The 22576-nt window shown below is 41.0% G+C and overlaps 1 protein-coding gene across 1 annotated transcript in view; it reads right to left on the reverse strand.

The window, feature by feature from the left end:
* Positions 1 to 8632: 8632 nt before the first annotated feature.
* LOC136874334 (peptidoglycan-recognition protein LC) overlaps positions 8633 to 22576 on the reverse strand; it is a 146037-nt gene continuing 132093 nt past the window's right edge. The window contains exon 7 of the mRNA XM_068227757.1: positions 8633 to 9177. Coding sequence (XP_068083858.1) covers positions 8633 to 9177 — 545 coding nt within the window. The remainder of the gene's footprint in view (positions 9178 to 22576) is intronic.

Below are 22576 nucleotides of genomic sequence, written 5' to 3' on the forward strand. Positions count from 1 at the left end.
GGCAGAGACAGATTGGTGTCCCCCACCCACAATGCTTGCCCTTGTGCGGTTCGGAATGGTGTCAAAGAGCCTCTCCTGAGGCAAGTTCGTCCACAGTTGTTGCAGCTGTCCCTCCAGATCCCACAGGTTGGTACCGGGACGGAGTCCCTTCCAATGTCGTCTCACATGTGTTCATGTCTGGCGATCTTGCTGGCCACAGAGGACCTCAACATGCTCTAGGCAGTCCATTGACACACGTGCTGTGTGTGGACGTGCATTATCTTGTTGGAACAGTGTACCAGAGTGCTGTGCCACAAGGGGTAGGACGCGTGGACGCAGAATGTCTGTGACGTATCGTTGTGCCGTCAAAGTCTGCCAAAGCACTATTAGAGGTGACCTGAACATATATCCTATGGCTCCCCACACCATAATGCCAGGGATTACGCCTGTGTGTTTTTCCACAATATGGGCAGGATCTACCCTCGACGCCACCAAACGCGCACATGATGGTGATCGGAAGTTATGGAGAAGCGGGACCCATCACTGAACATGATCTGAGGCCAGTCGTCCTCTGTCCATGCCTCCCGGGCAAGGCACCACTCCAAACACAGGCGTTGGTGTTCTGGTGTCAATGGCAACCGACGCATGGGCGGTAGGACCCAAATCCGACAAATGTGAGTTATCGAGACACTGTGCAGGAACTCGCAGGATGTTGTAGAGTTTCCAGTACATGTTTGCGGATGGTGGGTGCCGAAGTTATGAGATCCTGCAATGCTTACCGCACCATACAATGGTCTTCGCTTGTGGTGGTGTTTCTTGGTCTACCCGAACCTGCACGACATGATTGGGTGCCCTCATGCACCCATTGAGTCCAACATCGGGCCACTGTGACATCTGAATTGCCCACATTCCTGACAATTGCACGATACGACCAACCAGCCTCATGCAGTTCCATAGTGTGGCCTCTGTCAAATGCTGTCAATTGGTGGATAGGCTCTCTAATGTGTCTGTGAGGCATCGCGGGTGCTTCGTACTGTACGTAGTCGTCTCTGTACGTCTTGCTTAACTGTCTGACTCTCAGCAGTTGACTGGTAACAACTTATCAACAACAGGACAGTGCCACCACGAATGCTCTCTGGTGGGCGTTCTACACATTACAGATCCTTGTAAATCTGATCATTTACTCAAACCTCAACGGTATGCATGTATACTGAAATGGGATAATATTGGACCACTCCTTCTGATTGCTTAACATTTTTTTGTCAGGCAGTGTATGTATGCACAAAGTCTGTATACCCCTATGTTAAATTAAACTCCAACTGACATGATATCAAAGTACATATACTCATTACTTTTTTATTTCATCTTACATCTTAGGAATCTAAAACATATATATGTGTACCCCCATGGTCTCTGCACAGCTGAATACTCCTTTCAATCCTTGTCCACACAATTGTGTGGGTACATATTTTTATTTCTTAGTAGTGATCACATTTAGGCCCCAGACCGGTCTGCATTGATTGTATGGGTAACTGGCTACATGAAACTCTAATATGAAGCTCTCTTTCTAATCCATGAAGTTGTGAGATCTGTTTACTTTTCATGTATGGACAACATGGCTGCTAGTAACCACCGACTTCGAGGTAAATATTAAGTGAGAACATTGCCGGAAGATGGGCGTGTAACGAAAAAATTAGCTTTGAGATAATCATGTTGAAAGTTTTGTTATGAAATATCTTTCTTCAATGCAGGTTAATTAGCTTCTTACCTATATTTTTGGATTTAATATTAGTTTGTCTGAAAGTTAAAAAATATTTAATTCACTTTGTTATAGAGAAAAATTTTTAAATGATGTGTTATATGCCTTTTTTTATGGCAATCATTAAAAACTCTCAAAATATTTTGCAAACAAGTTTATTTTGATGAAATAAAGTGTTTTTCTCTTGCTAGTTGCTTTACATCACACAGATACAGATAAGTCTTACGGTGACGATGGCACAGGAAAGGCCTAGGAATGGGAAGGAAGCGGCCGTGGCCTTAATTAAGGTACAGACCCAGCATTTTCCTGGTGTAAAAATTGGAAACCACGGAAAACCATCTTCAAGGCTGCCGACAGTGGGGTTCGAACCCACTATCTCCTGGATGCGAGCTCACAGCTGCGCACTCCTAACCGCACGGCCAACTTGCCCGGTGAAATAAAGTGTAGGTTTTACAAATTATTAATAGCATATAATTATAGAAATGTTTAATCCTCTTAAATAGGCCTAATTGATTAAAAATGTTTCTAATAATAACTGGTTATAGGCCCAATAATAGGACTCTGGGAAAATAAAAACTGCGGGGAAACAAATTGTATCATTATTTTAAATGTTATTGTGGAATGGAATGATGATACTGCATATTGCAGGTTAGAAAATGGAATATTACAATTAATAATGAAAATAAGCTAGTAACCAGCTATAACATCCACTTCACTTAAACTTTTTGTTCTTTTAGAAGCTGTTCAATCCGGATTTGGTCAGTTTCTGGTTGGTATTTAAGCAAACTTTTCACATATTGTATTTTTGCTTCCAACACCTCAGGGTACTACCTCGTCCAGCCCCGCGGTGTAAGGGGCAACGTGTCTGCCTGTCACCCGGCGGCCCCGGGTTTGATTGCCGGCGGGGTTAGGGTTTTTTAATTGTAATGATTAATATCCCTGGCCTTGGGACTGGGTGTTTGTGATGTCCTTAATATTCCTTTCCTCACACACAACATTCCACACTACTGCCATTCCAATTACATGCAGGTTCATACAATATGGTGCCAGTAGGGGCAAAAGATCTTCTTAGGTCGACGCCCCAAATAAATAGCAATAAAAAAAAGAACGTGCATTTCAGTCCTGACAATAAACTGAAGCAAGGAGACATTCAGTCATCAGTAAGAAGTGATGAACAGGTGGTTGCTGTTAAATGGCGTGATTCGAAGTGCATAACAATGGCTTCAACACGTCATGGGGCAGATCCAGTAGCAAGTGTGAAGCACTGGAACAAAAAGGAGCAAAAGTATGATGATATGGATTGTCCTTGTACACTGAGTAAGTACAATCAAAGCATGTGGGGTGTCGATATCCATGGCCAGTTGTTGGAGTACTATCGTGCTTGGGTAAAAGCAAGAAAATGGATCCTTAAGGTATCATTGCATTTTAATGATATGGCAGTTACAAATGCGTGGCTGGAATATAGGGATGACTGCCGAAAGAGTTCAATTCCAAAAACCAAAATCATGGATTTGCTTGAATTCAGAAAGCAAGTTGGTGAATCATTGCTTTCTCTTGGTCCAGTTGTACAGAATGATGACCTGTATGCTGAAAAGGAGCCTCCCAACAAGAAAGTCAAGTATTCAGCACTACCACCAATAGATAAGTGGATGGATATGTATGACCATTGGCCACTAGTAGATGACCTGAAGCAAGCCAGAATGTGTTGGCTAAAGGAATGCACAAGTTGAACACGATCCCGTTGTGAGAAGTGCAATGTGTACTTATGTCTAAGTAAGGAAAAACACTGTTTCAAAATATTCTATACTCAGAAGTAAAAATGATTCTTGGACTGAGTTTTAGGTAGACTACCCTAATTTTTATGAAATGTATTTTTTAGCATAATGATTTTTATTAATATATTGTAATGCATGTAAATTCAACAAAACTGTGAAATGAAACCTTATTTTAATATTGTAACACACACAATACTAGAAATTCTTTATTTACTAAATAATAACAATGGTTGCCATAGGGAGACTGTGTATTATTGTCTCTTGAATGAAATCCTAGACCACACAATTGTGTGGGTCCTGTTCTGAGGGAATGATAGTCAGGATTTAAAAAAAAACATTTTGTTACTTATCCATTTGATCATATTAACCTAATAATTTATGTGATCCATTTACTTTGGCTGAAATATCTGCTCGGGATTGAAAGGGATGCGCCGCCATGTTCTAATGTTCATATTAAGTAACGTCCTTGCGGTCACTGTATTTTTCAAATCATCAGTTCCTACATACTGCTGCTTCCTCACCTGTTCCTTGATGTAATCCCAGAGTGCGTTATCAAGTGTTGTCAGATCAGGGGTCCTTGGTGGCCATGGAAGAGGAGCTGGTTTGTTGTCCGATCACCGACTGATCCAGAGATTCCCAAAGATTGTGTTCAGACGTTGTCGAACAGCCACTGCAAAGTAAGCCGGCACCCGCATTTTGCAGCTGTGGGATGAGCCAGTTATTAATCATCTGGAGGTATAATATTTTCGTGTGACTATTTCTAGCCAAGTGCAGACCTTGTAAGGCAGACCCTCCGATGAGGGTGGGCGGCATGTGCCATGTGTAGGTAACTGCGTGTTATTGTGGTGGAGGATAGTGTTATGTGTGGTGTGTGAGTTGCAGGGATGTTGGGGACAGCACAAACACCCAGCCCCCGGGCCTTTGGAAGTAACCAATGAAGGTTAAAATTCCCGACCCGGCCGGGAATTGAACCAGGGACCCTCTGAACCGAAGGCCAGTACGCTGACCATTCAGCCAATGAGTCGGACATCTGGAGGTAACTGTTCTGATTAACAGAACGATAAAAAAAATATGGGCCAAACAGATGCGTTTGTGTCATTCTGGCCAAAATTAGTACGTGAGGTGGGTTTTGCGCGGTTTCTAAAATAATGTGGATTTTCTTTTCCCCAAAAGTAAATATTGTGACCATGGAAGCTGCAATAAATTGCAGATTCATCAATGAACATGACTTCTGCCTTCTGAGCCACTTTTTGGAATTATTCCACCATCCGACCACAGGCATCAACATGTCCCTCCAAATCATCATCTGATAATTCATTGACACTCAATGGACACCAACACCTCATTTTCAGATCCACTTTAATGCATTTCCTCATGGTTTGATTCTGGTATTCTCAATTCTAACGCATGTTTCCGTATGGATTTGACCGGAAATTGTTCGATAGATTTTTTCACATTGCCACAAAGTTCAAGTCTGGTGGATGGTCTTCCACATCTTGGTCCATCACGAACACTTCCTGTTAAGAAAAGGCTTTCTTTTCTCTTGCTAACAATGTCTTCCTTGTCAGTGCTGTTTTCACAAATCATGCAATAAAATCGTCTCTCACATTTTAAATTGATTTGCCACTAATTTTATGCTCACAAATCCACATGGCAGCCAGCAAACATTCCTCAATCATATTTTCACTTATATCAGCCGTTCTTTCAGTATCTTGGCATCAACTGCTGTCAACAATTGAAGTCAATAACAATGGGTATCTGACAATAAATAAATAAATAAATAAATAAATAAATAAATAGATAAATAGATAAATAGATAGATAGATAGATAGATAGATAGATAGTAGGGGTATACGGACTCGATGTGCACTCTGTATGTATGGAGAGAGTGTGAAGCATCCCAATGACCATAAGAGAGGGATCGTGCCTCCTACATTATATTAAAAATTACATCAAAACAAAGAGACTGATTATGTACGGTACTCAGATCAATTAGGTGACCAAAATCTTAATATAAAAATGACCTTGTTGTATCAGTCCATGGTTCTTCATCCAAAATTCACACTGGAAGAAATTCATCATAAATTCTTAGCCAGTGGGCATTCACACCTAGCGTGTGACCAGGACATCAGCATCATCACGAGAAACAAAAAAAAATCACCTTAACATATACACACCCTTTGGCTGAATGAATGTCATTACCACTGCATGAAAAAAGAACCAATTCACTGCCATACTTATGACAAGGAATGACTTCATGTCTACATTAGGTTTGGAGTAAAATATAAATAACCAAAAAGTGCCTACACAAAACTCCAACGTTCAATGGCTTAATAGGTACAGTGGCTTCTCTATAAATCTGCATGTTCCCATATAATGGATTATAAGTATTGCAATGAGCCAGATGTTCCGTTTGCTGAAGTAAGTTTTGGAAAACGTGATTCAGTAGTAATTGAGACTCTTGACTTACTATTAGCAAGTTGAAAAAGGAAAGATTTAATGACCTTGCTGCAATTTGTACCCCCTGTTTACCATGGTTATTATCATAACTTGAAGGAATCTGCAGTTTGCAGACATCATTCCTGTAAATAACAATGTTGATAACAAAGATAATGCCATGTGTTGATGCAAGTGTAATAGATTAATACAACTTGGAAACAATATTCTTTAACCCATGGGTTAATAATGCAATTATTATTATTATTATTATTATTATTATTATTATTATTATTATTATTATTATTATTATTATTATTATTATTATTTATGAGGCATTGCTATGAAGTGTTTACATCCATTTAGTATTATTATTATTTACATAGTTATGTCCAGACTTTACTTGGTATGAATCACGATCGTATTATTTGTGAGGTTATGTCATGAAACATCTGTTGTATATATATTAATGAGTTTATTTAATGTAAGAACACGTAATTAATAGTATATCATTTATTATTACCTGTATATATGATGTATAATCCAATGTAACATTGTACAACACACTGTAATATCCAGAATAATGTATCTTTGGCACTAGATAGTTGTAGAAACTTCTTTACATTATAACTAAGCAATTGGAGACTCTTGAATTTACGAGGAAAACATGTTATGTCATATCCTTGTAGAAGCCTGGCCAGGCAATGTATGTAAGGAGGCAGTCTTGTGGGTGAGAGTGGAGTTGTTTTGATGAAACTTGGGTGGAAGTTGTGTTAAACATGTGGTTGAAGTCAAGTATGTGAACTGGTTTCATTGGGTTGGTAGTTGACATGCATTTGCTGCAGTCTCTTCTTATTCTTTCATACAATATAGATGCTGATTTCCATAGGGTGGGTATGCTATGTACCAACTGATGAGCCCAACATAGCACATGGGGGTGAAACTCTGGCAACCAGGAATGAGTTAGCTGGAAAATTTATAACGTCCAATAACGGACCATTTATGTTGGTATTATTCTTTTGTAGTTGTGTTTTGTTTTATGATGACAGTTCATTAGTACATGTGTGTAGAGGATGAAAATAGATTTTGTGTAATAATTTGCAAATAAACTGGTGTATGCAACTGACAGCATTTTGTGTGCATCTTTGTGAATACATCAGTGTTTGTTATCAAATGTTTGAATAAAAGGTTTGTATTGCAAAAATGGCCTATATCTCATGTTTCATGTATTATGGGCAAGTGTGCCAGAACAGTAGAGACCTTACCCACACCAAAATGGCCAATAATCCACTATTAATATGAACTGCGTGTATATCTGACCGCCATGCACAATACCACATTATTTATACAACAATCATGTCTGCATTGCAACACTACCGGTACCTTACACGCCAGATTTTCAAACGTCCATATCTTCCAGTTGCCATTCCCACAAACCAGAGTACTTAGGGTTAGGCCACTATTGTGCTGATAGTCTCATATGCATGGAAAAATTCGTGAATAGCAACAGGAAATAAAGGAATACATTTTGGAGTTAGTTTTTTCTCCTTACTTCCCACTCTGTTTACATTATGAACTTCGTTTCTTTCTTTTCAAAGCTTACAATATATTAAATATATATATGACTTGTCAAGTTCTGTTCCCTTAACTTATATCATGCTAAATACTTTTGTGGTTTTCAGAGATGCCAAGGTACCAGAATTTTGTCTAGCAGGCTATCAATTTTAAGAGAAAATTCACACTGTAAAGTTTCTTTACCATGCCAGAAAATCTACTGAGGTGGGATCTCTCACTTCTCTGGGCAATAAGAGTGAAGGGCAAGAACTTGTCAACATTTCTGTCAACCAGGCAGTAGGAAGCTGTTTGGTCATCCATTCATAGCAAATACACTGGCAGTAAAATTAAATCTCAACACCAAGAAGGAGTTGTTCTAGATAAATGAAATTCGAGAGGTGTGTTTGCACATCTGAAAGATAACGCATATTCAAAGTTTCCTGTTAGTCGATGAAGAGTGGGGCTGGTAGCGGCATTATGACCTTGCAAAGCAAGTTTGCTTTAAATACGCCCTGTATACTTTGTGAGCATTAGTCATTGTCCGCTGTTGATGTTGTGAGGTAGCTGTGAGTCAAACATGCCTTTAAGGAGATGAGGAAGGCAGTATCAGCAGCTTACCAAGTTTGTATGAGGCTGTGTAATAGGGCTTTGAGAAGGTGGGTGTTCTGTCCGGGATACTGTAGAAAGATTTGGCAGGGATGTATCCACAATGCACTGGTGTTGGCAACAACAGTCACAGAAAGAATCTGTCTCAAGAAAACTAGGATCCGGCCACACATAGGCTGTTGCGGAGGGGGAAAACCGCCGTATTCACCGCATGGCGGTGGTGGATAATACTGAACCTGCAGCAGCTGTTAGACACATCGATTGGTGTTACTTTCCAATAAAGCCGTAGGTTACAACAATTTTGAAACTTAATGGTTGTGATCATTGTTGGTAGTAAATACATACCATCCTCAACATTTCCTGCAAGTTTAAAGTCAAAATATTAGAAATCATACATTAAGTGGTGCTTGAAATAGGGACTTGCAAAATGCTACTAAACAGCCTGGCATTCCTGGAACATTCTGATCATGAGAGCATGGCACTAAGAGGGTTAAAAGGTAATAGACAAGAGAAACTGAATGATTCACTCATTTATTGTAGCCATACATTGACTGCTATTGGTCCAATGAGGCCATATCTGAATTTGTTTAAATAGCTTATCCCCAGGACTCACAGTCTTGGCTAATTGTCGAAGTCCAAGTAAATCATAGTTCATGGCAACTTTCTTCAATTTAACCCCTTCACTAATAAGTTGTCTCGCTGCCAATACCTGCCGATCAGGTGCAGGTTGCTTATCAAATTGTCCAATGAAATTTACACTTATATGATTCTTTATTTTTTGGAAAGGATGTGCAGGTTCCTTGTCCCAACCTCGCCCTTCATAAACGTAGCCATCACCTCCCACGAGGAAGTTATATCCAAAGTCAGGCCAAGCTCGTATTTCTTTGTGAGATCGCTGGATGTTACGAGCTCTATCAGCACATTCATCAAAAGTGTTGCATATATCAGATGCAGTATGGCTGATAACTATACATTCCACAGGATGAATGAGGTTTTCTATCTTCCAGTTGCTAGCAGGAATAGCATGCCATTCATTGCGCCTGACAATAGTGAGATTTCCACTGTCATCTGAAACAAACAAGTGTGCTTTAATATTTTGGTCAAAATTGGTTTTGTTAGACAATAAATACTTGACAAACTTACAAAGGTCACAATGCACAATCCATCTCATGTTTCAAGGAAATTGATTGAATATAAAATACATTTAAGAAGATGGAAATGAAATACATTAACAGCTTGGATTGCAAGCAACTTGGTCTGTGAGTGTTTTGCAAGACAAGCAAACATTTTTAATGAATTCTAACTAGATAAGCGAGAGAGGTTTTGCACTACGAGTAGTGTTGATCTGTCTGTTGTGTGCTATGTTATCACAACCGAGTCAATCTTATCCCTCACGCTGTGGGATTGCGGGTAATCTTCTCCCATGCTCAAGTTCAGTTACCGTGTCTCGCTCATACAGTCAACGTCCATACGAACTGTATACTATAGCATGGTAATCATGTTTGTGCTTAAATAAAGCATTTTCTATTTTGTGTTCAAGTGTAGCAACCATTATTTATAAACTTTACTACAGCAAAGGGCCCTATGAAGAGAAAAGTTTAAAAAGAAGGAGATATTAATGAAGAAAGTTAAGAAGGAAATAATTAAAAATTACAAATAAGGTGTGTGTGTGCCTGATATCATAAGATATTACACAAATTCTACATCAATTATTATTTGCACAATATTAACCCATTCCAGTCTAGGCCTGAATATCCCTAACAAAGATTCTGGACTGAGCATTTTTAAAGGTAAAAAAAAAAAAAAAAGGAAATATCTGTACATATAGGAGATATTTGCACGATTGTTTTCTTTGTGTTTGTTTGAGATCTAGTAATGAAAAATATTGTTTGTTTCACATCAGCTAGCACTTGATATTAATTTTTAATTTAATTTAATTAAATTAAATTTTTAAAATATATTATACCATGTTTTGGGAACTTAAAAAATCTGACGGTCTACTAAATACTGTTTTCTGAAATACTATTATATTTATCCTATTTTGATCATTTAAAATGTGCATTGCAATTACAAAACAACAATAATGAAAATGATATAAAAATAATAATTGTTCAATAATAATAGTAACAGCAATAACGAAAGTGGGAGTGCTTACGCAATTTTATTTATAATTTTTATGTGACAATAGTGGCTCGGACGGCAATGGTAGCGAAGATACGGAGAATGAAGATGATATTATATGTAATTATAATTTTATGCACAAATGGAAATATTGACATCCGAATGCGAATTCGAAACAACCTCTTACATTTCATTATGATTGCAATTCGTTTTACAGCCTACCGCATGTTCCATATTTGCGTGAGTACGTACGAATCCACATATTAGTAAAGTTTTCTGTTTTTTTTTTCTAAGTATGAGGGATTACAATTACATAAAATATCCAAAATACCACTTTCATCAAGCACTTGTTTGCCGCGAGAAGCCATGTTTTAGAGCACACCGAGTGACAACGTCTACTATAAGGCCCCTATCAGGACGAATAGATATAAATGTATAAGTTAGTGTGACGACTTCCGCTGGTTGATATGTTCCTCCACTACGCGGCACTGGTGTAGATAGATCTATTAGATAGTGATCAGCTGTCTCTGAACATGTGGTTCTGAATGAGATCTGGTGTGACTTAATTTTGAATTTATCGTTAAATAAATGATTTAAAACCCCGTTTTCATTATTGTGATGCTGCAGGACTATGCATACTGTTTACTGACCGATGGCTGTGTTTATATGCGATCTGTGTTTCATGCAAATTAAGATATAGTGTTCCCTGTTTTGAAAGTAATCTGTGAAAAACACGTAGGAAATATTTTACATTTAACAATGATTTAATGACATTACTTCTGAAATTAGTTCGTCAGTATAGTAACGAATATCTCAATCGTGTATGTGTCTATTGAGTAAAGAGATCATTCATTAATTCACCACGAAATCAAACTCGGTTGCAATTATCAATTATAACCTTTAAAAACATGTTTAACTGTTAGTGTACATGCTACGTAATATAAACATAATAAAACTGTGCAGGCATCCACATGATTGTTATGTATGTCATACACATGTAATTCCTACATAAGTAGTATAATAAGCGGGTTCGGCCGCCTCCTCCTCCTCCCGCCGCCTCCTCCGCCGCCGCCTCCGCCTCCGCCTCCGCCGCCCGCGGGAAATTTGAATTTTGGTGGGAAATTTGAATTTTGGCGCGAGATTTGAATTTGTAAACAAAGCCACGTGCTTTTTGACAGCTGTCATCGACAACAACGCAACGCTAACCTCACTGCTGCCATCTTGACGGGCCTAAACCTCACTAGTGCCAACTTAACCTAACTAGCATGAGGTAAACAAAGCCACGTGTTTTTTGACAGCCACGTGCTTTTTGACAGACAACAACGCATCGCTAACCTCAGCACTGCCATCTTGACGGGCCTAAACCTCAGTAGTGCCAACTTAACCTAACTAGTGCGAGATAAACAAATCCACGTGCTTTTTGACAGCCACGTGCTTTTTGACAGATTTGTAAACAAAGCCACGTGCTTTTTGACAGCTGTCATCGACAACAACGATCGCTAACCTCAGTACTGCCATCTTGACGGGCCTAAACCTCAGTAGTACCAACTTAACCTAACTAGCGTGTGGTAAACAAAGCCACGTGCTTTTGACAGCCACGTGCTTTTTTGACAGCTGTCATCCGCCATCTTTAAACTACAGAGCACCGTGCTGCCCTCTTTGATCACCTATCATCGGCAGTGCTGCCATCTTGACAGACCTAAACCTTAGTGCTACCAACTTAACCTCACTAGCTCGAGATAAACAAATCCACGTGCTTTTTGACAGCCACGTGCTTTTTTGATAGCTGTCATCCGCCATCTTTAATCTATAGAGCACAGTGCTGCCCTCTTTAGCTACTTACCTTTGAAATGTGGTGGCGGATAATTTGAAAAATGCTTTTCGACAAGCAGCCATCTTTAATCCAGAGAGAACAGTGCTACCCTCTATGTGGTGGCGGCAAATTGAAAAATTCCACGTGCTCTTGTTTGGAAACAAACTCACGTGCTTTTTCGACAGCTACCATCTGCCATCTTTAATCTATAGAGCACAGTGCTGCCCTCTTTAGCTACTTACCTTTGAAATGTGGTGGCGACAAATTCCACGTGCTCTTGTTTAGTAAACAAACTCACGTGCTTTTTTGTCAGCTGTCATCCGCCATCTTTAATCTATAGAGCACAGTGCTGCCCTCTTTATCGGAGTAGATGTAAATTCGTCACAGCTGTCATCCGCAGTGCTGCCATCTTAACGGGCTTAAACCTTAGTGCTACCAACTTAACCTTACTAGCGCGAGATAAACAAATCCACGTGCTTTTTGACAGCTGTCATCCACCATCTTTAATCTATAGAGCACAGTGGTGCCCTCTTTAGCTACTTACCTTTGAAATGTGGTGGCGGATAATTTGAAAAATGCTTTTTGATAGCAGCCATCTTTGAGCACCGTGCTACCCTCTTTTGTGGTGGCAGGCAATTCCACGTGACAGCAGCCATCTTTAATCATGAGAGCACCGTGCTGCCCTCTATGTGGTGGCGGCAAATTCTACATGCTCTTGTTTGGAAACAAACTCACGTGCTTTTTTCTGACAGCTGTCATCCGCCATCTTGCATCACAAACCTCAGTGCTGCGCTCTTTAGCTAGATACCTTTGAAATGTGGTGGCGGCAATTTGAAAAAATCTATGTGCTCTTGTTTAGTAAACAAAGCCACGTGCTTTTTATGACAGCTATCATCCACCATCTTTAATCAATAGAGCACGGTGCTGCTATCATGCAGGCAATTTCATCACCTGTCATCCGCCATCTTTTAATGAACAGAGCACCGTGCTGCTCTCTGTAGTAGCGGGCAATTTGAAAAGTTCTGTTAGCTGTCATCCGCCATCTTTAATCAAGAGAGCACCGTGCTGCCATCTATGTGGTGGCGGCAAATTCTACGTGCTACGCGCAGCTGTCATCCACCATCTTACATCGCAAACCTCAGTGCTACACTCTATGTGGTGGCGGATAATTTAAAAAGAAAAATTCTACATCAGTCCTCTCTCGACGCTAATTGCACAAGATGGTGACTATACATGACTCCTTAAAGGTGCTTATGCAAGATGATCGCTATACATAGACGCCCTTGGGATGCTTGCGCAAGATGGCGGTTATACAAGCCTCCTTATGAGGGATGCTTGCGCGAGATGGTGGTTGCTCTTATGAGGCGGCTTAAGGATCCATGACTAGAGACGCCCTAAGGATGCTTGCGCAAGATGGCGGATGCAAGACGGCGGCTATACATAGCTCCTTATGAGACAGCCAGTACTCGATACAACATGTGATCAGAACATTGATTGATGTGTTCAGAACACTGTACTCGATACAACATGTGATTAAAACATTGTGTGGTGTGTTCAGAACACTACATAAGTAGAATCGAACGCTGTATTAGGGGATACCTTTGTTTAGATTGAAACATAACAAGACTAGAATTGAACACTGCACATTGATTGATTGATGTGTTCAGAACACAAAATAAGTAGAATCGAACACTGTACTCGATGTCGTTAACTTCAACATGTGATTAAAACATTGTCTGGTGTGTTCAGAACACTACATAAGTAGAATCGAACGCTGTACAACATGTTAGGGGATACCTTTGTTTAGATTGAAACATAACAAGACTAGAATTGAACACTGCACTCGATGTCGTTACATGCGATCAGAACAATGATTGATGTGTTCAGATCACGAAACAAGTAGAACCGAACACTGTACAACATGTTAGGGGATACCTTTGTTCTAAGAAGATCAGCTTGAAACATAACAAGACTAGAATTGAACACTGCACTCGATACAACATGTAATCAGAACATTGATTGATGCGTTCAGATCACGAAACAAGTAGAACCGAACACTGTACAACATGTTAAGGGATACCTTTGTTTAGATTGAAACTAACAAGACTAACACTTCAAATGATTTGCTTAGTACGAAAATAAAAAAATATATACCGCGTAGCTAACTCGTTCATCACACTGCTAAGACGCTTAGTAATTGTGAATACACTCATACGAAAATCAAGAAAGCACACTGCGTAGCCAACTCGCTCGGCTCACTCGCTTAGTATTTGCAACACACACGGCTAAGAATGTTCCGAGATACTTACATGTTTTTTAAGGGAGGGTGAAAGATCATAAATTATATGTACACATGTTGTCTCCTCCAAGTTGTAAGATGAAATAGACGCAGTACTGCGAGTTTCCGCTCTAGCTGGCGAACGGAAGTAGCATGATATCTCAGCAAAAAATAATACGCGTGAGCTTGCAAGTCAGACACAATGATGGATACCGCGATTCAAATCCTGGTAACTTATGCCGTCGGGAAGGGTATCCGGCGAGCATCTAGCTGCAAATCCTCGATTCTCGACAGATTCTTAATCCGAGTTCTTTGACGTCAGGAAGGGCAACTAGTTGAAAACAATTATCGAACACGCATCGCGAAGGCAAGAGTGTGCAGCGATATGCTTGTTTAGACTTGCAGATTACGAAAAGAAACATAACAAGACTTGAGTCTTAAAACAAATTCTTGCGATTTAAAATCTTAGTCAGGAAGGGCATCCAGCAGTAAAACAATAGTTCGTGATACTACGATTTAAAATCTAGCAGTAAAACCCCCGATTCTCGACAGATTCTTAATCCGAGTTCTTTGACGTCAGGAAGGGCAACTAGTTGAAAACAATTATCGAACACGCATCGCGAAGGCAAGAGTGTGCAGCGATATGCTTGTTTAGACTTGCAGATTACGAAAAGAAACATAACAAGACTTGAGTCTTAAAACAAATTCTTGCGATTTAAAATCTTAGTCAGGAAGGGCATCCAGCAGTAAAACAATAGTTCGTGATACTACGATTTAAAATCTAGCAGTAAAACCCCCGATTCTCGACAGATTCTTAATCCGAGTTCTTTGGCGTCAGGAAGGGCAACTAGTTGAAAACAATTATCGAACACGCATCGCGAAGGCAAGAGTGTGCAGCGATATGCTTGTTTAGACTTGCAGATTACGAAAAGAAACATAACAAGACTTGAGTCTTAAAACAAATTCTTGCGATTTAAAATCTTAGTCAGGAAGGGCATCCAGCAGTAAAACAATAGTTCGTGATACTACGATTTAAAATCTAGCAGTAAAACCCCCGATTCTCGACAGATTCTTAATCCGAGTTCTTTGACGTCAGGAAGGGCAACTAGTTGAAAACAATTATCGAACACGCATCGCGAAGGCAAGAGTGTGCAGCGATATGCTTGTTTAGACTTGCAGATTACGAAAAGAAACATAACAAGACTTGAGTCTTGAAACAAATTCTTGCGATTTAAAATCTTAGTCAGGAAGGGCATCCAGCAGTAAAACAATAGTTCGTGATACTACGATTTAAAATCTAGCAGTAAAACCCCCGATTCTCGACAGATTCTTAATCCGAGTTCTTTGACGTCAGGAAGGGCAACTAGTTGAAAACAATTATCGAACACGCATCGCGAAGGCAAGAGTGTGCAGCGATATGCTTGTTTAGACTTGCAGATTACGAAAAGAAACATAACAAGACTTGAGTCTTAAAACAAATTCTTGCGATTTAAAATCTTAGTCAGGAAGGGCATCCAGCAGTAAAACAATAGTTCGTGATACTACGATTTAAAATCTAGCAGTAAAACCGCCGATTCTCGACAGATTCTTAATCCGAGTTCTTTGACGTCAGGAAGGGCAACCGGTTGAAAACAATTATCGAACACGCATCGCGAAGGCAAGAGTGTGCAGCGATATGCTTGTTTAGACTTGCAGATTACGAAAAGAAACATAACAAGACTTGAGTCTTAAAACAAATTCTTGCGATTTAAAATCTTAGTCAGGAAGGGCATCCGGTACAAGACTTGAGTCTTAAAACAAATTCTTGCGATTTAAAATCTTAGTCAGGAAGGGCATCCAGCAGTAAAACAATAGTTCGTGATACTGCGATTTAAAATCTAGCTGTATATCCCCCGATTCTCGACAGATTCTTAATCCGAGTTCTTTGACGTCAGGAAGGGCAACTAGTTGAAAACAATTATCGAACACGCATCGCGAAGGCAAGAGTGTGCAGCGATATGCTTGTTTAGACTTGCAGATTACGAAAAGAAACATAACAAGACTTGAGTCTTAAAACAAATTCTTGCGATTTAAAATCTTAGTCAGGAAGGGCATCCAGCAGTAAAACAATAGTTCGTGATTTAAAATCTAAGAAATGCATCTAGCTGTAAAACCCCCGATTCTCGACAGATTCTTAATCCGAGTTCTTTGACGTCAGGAAGGGCAACCGGTTGAAAACAATTATCGAACACGCATCGCGAAGGCAAGAGTGTGCAAAGGACAACTCAACAAATTCTTGCGATTTAAACACATTTTTATTCCCAAGAGAATCGAACCCGAGACTACCGGGTGAGAGGCATGCATACTGTAGGCTATGGGTTTGTTCTACTGTCCATGAAGTCGTATCAGCGCAGAGCGAGCAGCGGAATGCGTGTGTTAGCTGAAATTGTACACGTATCTTCCGGCTCGGCCTTGAACGAGGACACTGATAAGCGGCTTGTAACTCGCGAACGTCTTCTTAGCTGAGTACCATTCAAGCTCTTAAAACACAGTACTAATTAAGGTTGTAAAATATTCTGAAATAGTCCTCCTCTGTAGTGTAGTAGTTAGCTGCTACCCTCGGAGGTCCGAGTTCGATTCCCGGCTCTGCCACGGAATGTGTAGCATTTAGCCTATGTAAGTTCCTAACGTAAAATATCATGATTGTACGGAGAGGTTAAAACACACACAGTGCCTACTCCTATCGAAAGAACCTGCACGGTACCGGCATGTATGCTTCTCCTGGTGAAGGAGCATGCACATGGTTTAACGCCTCCTATCAACAGCCCTTACTTAATGCTGGCTTTTTTGCACACCCCGCCTCACACCATAGTTTTACGACCGGCTGCCCTTCCTGACTAGGATTTTAAATCGCAAGAATTTGTTGAGTTGCCCTTCCTGACGCAAAACTAGCAGTATCTAACCTCTTACACGGAATGTGTAGCATTTAGCCTATGTAAGTTCCTAACCTAAAATATCATGATTGTACGGAGAGGTTAAAACACACACAGTGCCTACTCCTATCGAAAGAACCTGCACGGTACCGGCATGTAGGCTTCTCCTGGTGAAGGAGCATGCACATGGTTTAACGCCTCCTATCAACAGCCCTTACTTAATGCTGGCTTTTTTGCACACCCCGCCTCACACCATAGTTTTACGACCGGCTGCCCTTCCTGACTAGGATTTTAAATCGCAAGAATTTGTTGAGTTGCCCTTCCTGACGCAAAACTGGCAGTATCTAACCTCTTACACGGAATGTGTAGCATTTAGCCTATGTAAGTTCCTAACGTAAAATATCATGATTGTACGGAGAGGTTAAAACACACACAGTGCCTACTCCTATCGAAAGAACCTGCACGGTACCGGCATGTAGGCTTCTCCTGGTGAAGGAGCATGCACATGGTTTAACGCCTCATATCAACAGCCCTTACTTAATGCTGGCTTTTTTGCACACCCCGCCTCACACCATAGTTTTACGACCGGCTGCCCTTCCTGACTAGGATTTTAAATCGCAAGAATTTGTTGAGTTGCCCTTCCTGACGCAAAACTGGCAGTATCTAACCACTTACACGGAATGTGTAGCATTTAGCCTATGTAAGTTCCTAACGTAAAATATCATGATTGTACGGAGAGGTTAAAACACACACAGTGCCTACTCCTATCGAAAGAACCTGCACGGTACCGGCATGTAGGCTTCTCCTGGTGAAGGAGCATGCACATGGTTTAACGCCTCCTATCAACAGCCCTTACTTAATGCTGGCTTTTTTGCACACCCCGCCTCACACCATAGTTTTACGACCGGCTGCCCTTCCTGACTAGGATTTTAAATCGCAAGAATTTGTTGAGTTGCCCTTCCTGACGCAAAACTGGCAGTATCTAACCTCTTACATCATACACTACAGTTTTCGACCGGTTGCCCTTCCTGACGTCAAAGAACTCGGATTAAGAATCTGTTTTGTTTTAAGACTAGTTGCCCTTCCTGACGCAAAACTGGTAGTATCTAACCTCTTACATCATACCCTATTGTTTTCGACCGGTTGCCCTTCCTGACGTCAAAGAACTCGGATTAAGAATCTGTCGAGAATCGGGGGTTTTACTGCTAGATTTTAAATCGCAGTATCACGAACTATTGTTTTACTGCTGGATGCCCTTCCTGACTAAGATTTTAAATCGCAAGAATTTGTTTTAAGACTCAAGTCTTGTTATGTTTCTTTTCGTAATCTGCAAGTCTAAACAAGCATATCGCTGCACACTCTTGCCTTCGCGATGCGTGTTCGATAATTGTTTTCAACTAGTTGCCCTTCCTGACGTCAAAGAACTCGGATTAAGAATCTGTCGAGAATCGAGGATTTACAGCTAGATGCTCGCCGGATACCCTTCCCGACGGCATAAGTTACCAGGATTTGAATCGCGGTATCCATCATTGTGTCTGACTTGCAAGCTCACGCGTATTATTTTTTGCTGAGATATCATGCTACTTCCGTTCGCCAGCTAGAGCGGAAACTCGCAGTACTGCGTCTATTTCATCTTACAACTTGGAGGAGACAACATGTGTACATATAATTTATGATCTTTCACCCTCCCTTAAAAAAACATGTAAGTATCTCGGAACATTCTTATCCGTGTGTGTTGCAAATACTAAGCGAGTGAGCCGAGCGAGTTGGCTACGCAGTGTGCTTTCTTGATTTTCGTATGAGTGTGTTCACAATTACTAAGCGTCTTAGCAGTGTGATGAACGAGTTAGCTACGCGGTATATATTTTTTTATTTTCGTACTAAGCAAATCATTTGAAGTGTTAGTCTTGTTAGTTTCAATCTAAACAAAGGTATCCCTTAACATGTTGTACAGTGTTCGGTTCTACTTGTTTCGTGATCTGAACGCATCAATCAATGTTCTGATTACATGTTGTATCGAGTGCAGTGTTCAATTCTAGTCTTGTTATGTTTCAATCTAAACAAAGGTATCCCCTAACATGTTGTACAGCGTTCGATTCTACTTATGTAGTGTTCTGAACACACCAGACAATGTTTTAATCACATGTTGAAGTTAACGACATCGAGTACAGTGTTCGATTCTACTTATTTTGTGTTCTGAACACATCAATCAATCAATGTGCAGTGTTCAATTCTAGTCTTGTTATGTTTCAATCTAAACAAAGATATCCCCTAATACAGCGTTCGATTCTACTTATGTAGTGTTCTGAACACACCACACAATGTTTTAATCACATGTTGTATCGAGTACAGTGTTCTGAACACATCAATCAATGTTCTGATCACATGTTGTATCGAGTACTGGCTGTCTCATAAGGAGCTATGTATAGCCGCCGTCTTGCATCCGCCATCTTGCGCAAGCATCCTTAGGGCGTCTCTAGTCATGGATCCTTAAGCCGCCTCATAAGAGCAACCACCATCTCGCGCAAGCATCCCTCATAAGGAGGCTTGTATAACCGCCATCTTGCGCAAGCATCCCAAGGGCGTCTATGTATAGCGATCATCTTGCATAAGCACCTTTAAGGAGTCATGTATAGTCACCATCTTGTGCAATTAGCGTCGAGAGAGGACTGATGTAGAATTTTTCTTTTTAAATTATCCGCCACCACATAGAGTGTAGCACTGAGGTTTGCGATGTAAGATGGTGGATGACAGCTGCGCGTAGCACGTAGAATTTGCCGCCACCACATAGATGGCAGCACGGTGTTCTCTTGATTAAAGATGGCGGATGACAGCTAACAGAACTTTTCAAATTGCCCGCTACTACAGAGAGCAGCACGGTGCTCTGTTCATTAAAAGATGCGGATGACAGGTGATGAAATTGCCTGCATGATAGCAGCACCGTGCTCTATTGATTAAAGTTGGTGGATGATAGCTGTCATAAAAAGCACGTGGCTTTGTTTACTAAACAAGAGCACATAGATTTTTTCAAATTGTCGCCACCACATTTCAAAGGTATCTAGCTAAAGAGCGCAGCACTGAGGTTTGTGATGCAAGATGGCGGATGACAGCTGTCAGAAAAAAGCACGTGAGTTTGTTTCCAAACAAGAGCATGTAGAATTTGCCGCCACCACATAGAGGGCAGCACGGTGCTCTCATGATTAAAGATGGCTGCTGTCACGTGGAATTGCCTGCCACCACAAAAGAGGGTAGCACGGTGCTCAAAGATGGCTGCTATCAAAAAGCATTTTTCAAATTATCCGCCACCACATTTCAAAGGTAAGTAGCTAAAGAGGGCACCACTGTGCTCTATAGATTAAAGATGGTGGATGACAGCTGTCAAAAAGCACGTGGATTTGTTTATCTCGCGCTAGTAAGGTTAAGTTGGTAGCACTAAGGTTTAAGCCCGTTAAGATGGCAGCACTGCGGATGACAGCTGTGACGAATTTACATCTACTACGATAAAGAGGGCAGCACTGTGCTCTATAGATTAAAGATGGCGGATGACAGCTGACAAAAAAGCACGTGAGTTTGTTTACTAAACAAGAGCACGTGGAATTTGTCGCCACCACATTTCAAAGGTAAGTAGCTAAAGAGGGCAGCACTGTGCTCTATAGATTAAAGATGGCAGATGGTAGCTGTCGAAAAAGCACGTGAGTTTGTTTCCAAACAAGAGCACGTGGAATTTTTCAATTTGCCGCCACCACATAGAGGGTAGCACTGTTCTCTCTGGATTAAAGATGGCTGCTTGTCGAAAAGCATTTTTCAAATTATCCGCCACCACATTTCAAAGGTAAGTAGCTAAAGAGGGCAGCACTGTGCTCTATAGATTAAAGATGGCGGATGACAGCTATCAAAAAAGCACGTGGCTGTCAAAAAGCACGTGGATTTGTTTATCTCGAGCTAGTGAGGTTAAGTTGGTAGCACTAAGGTTTAGGTCTGTCAAGATGGCAGCACTGCCGATGATAGGTGATCAAAGAGGGCAGCACGGTGCTCTGTAGTTTAAAGATGGCGGATGACAGCTGTCAAAAAAGCACGTGGCTGTCAAAAGCACGTGGCTTTGTTTACCACACGCTAGTTAGGTTAAGTTGGTACTACTGAGGTTTAGGCCCGTCAAGATGGCAGTACTGAGGTTAGCGATGCGTTGTTGTCGATGACAGCTGTCAAAAAGCACGTGGCTTTGTTTACAAATCTGTCAAAAAGCACGTGGCTGTCAAAAAGCACGTGGATTTGTTTATCTCGCACTAGTTAGGTTAAGTTGGCACTACTGAGGTTTAGGCCCGTCAAGATGGCAGTACTGAGGTTAGCGATGCGTTGTTGTCTGTCAAAAAGCACGTGGCTGTCAAAAAACACGTGGCTTTGTTTACCTCATGCTTGTTAGGTTAAGTTGGCACTAGTGAGGTTTAGGCCCGTCAAGTTGGCAGCAGTGAGGTTAGCGTTGCGTTGTTGTCGATGACAGCTGTCAAAAAGCACGTGGCTTTGTTTACAAATTCAAATCTCGCGCCAAAATTCAAATTTCCCGCCAAAATTCAAATTTCCCGCGGGCGGCGGAGGCGGAGGCGGCGGCGGAAGAGGCGGCGGAGGAGGCGGCGGAGGAGGCGGCCGAACCCGCTTATTATACTACTTACATAACTACTTAAAAAATGAAGAAGAAATGCCGTTTATCGTTCGAATGCTTATCGCAACCCGGCTTGCAACCCAAGACATAGGCCTAGCAAATTGTAGGCATAATCATACGCGGTGGTAAATTGAAGCATATGCCAAAGTATACGTCCTACTTCTCAAATACTAATATTTTTAACTTTTCAGTCACAAAAATTTGACATCAGATATTTTGCACGTATAAAACAACCGAAAAAGACCAGAAACTGTTTACACGCTTTCGCATTAGCCGACAAAAAGCCCGCGTACTTGGCCTTTTTATCGACAGCAGCGCTGCAGGCGACGGAGAACATGTACACCATATCTGTTAACATATGATTTTTTTTTTTTTTTTGCTAGGGGCTTTACGTCGCACTGACACAGATAGGTCTTATGGCGACGATGGGATAGGAAAGGCCTAGGAGTTGGAAGGAAGCGGCCGTGGCCTTATTTAAGGTACAGCCCCAGCATTTGCCTGGTGTGAAAATGGGAAACCACGAAAAACCATCTTCAGGGCTGCCGATAGTGTGATTCGAACCTACTATCTCCCGGATGCAAGCTCACAGCCGCGCGCCTCTACGCGCACGGCCAACTCGCCCGGTAACATATGATTCAGAGGGAGTTGTCACACTGTTCATTTCTATTAGCCCTGCCCCTATTACA

The sequence above is a fragment of the Anabrus simplex genome, chromosome 5 (genome assembly GCF_040414725.1).
Source record: "Anabrus simplex isolate iqAnaSimp1 chromosome 5, ASM4041472v1, whole genome shotgun sequence".
Lineage (NCBI taxonomy): Eukaryota > Metazoa > Arthropoda > Insecta > Orthoptera > Tettigoniidae > Anabrus > Anabrus simplex.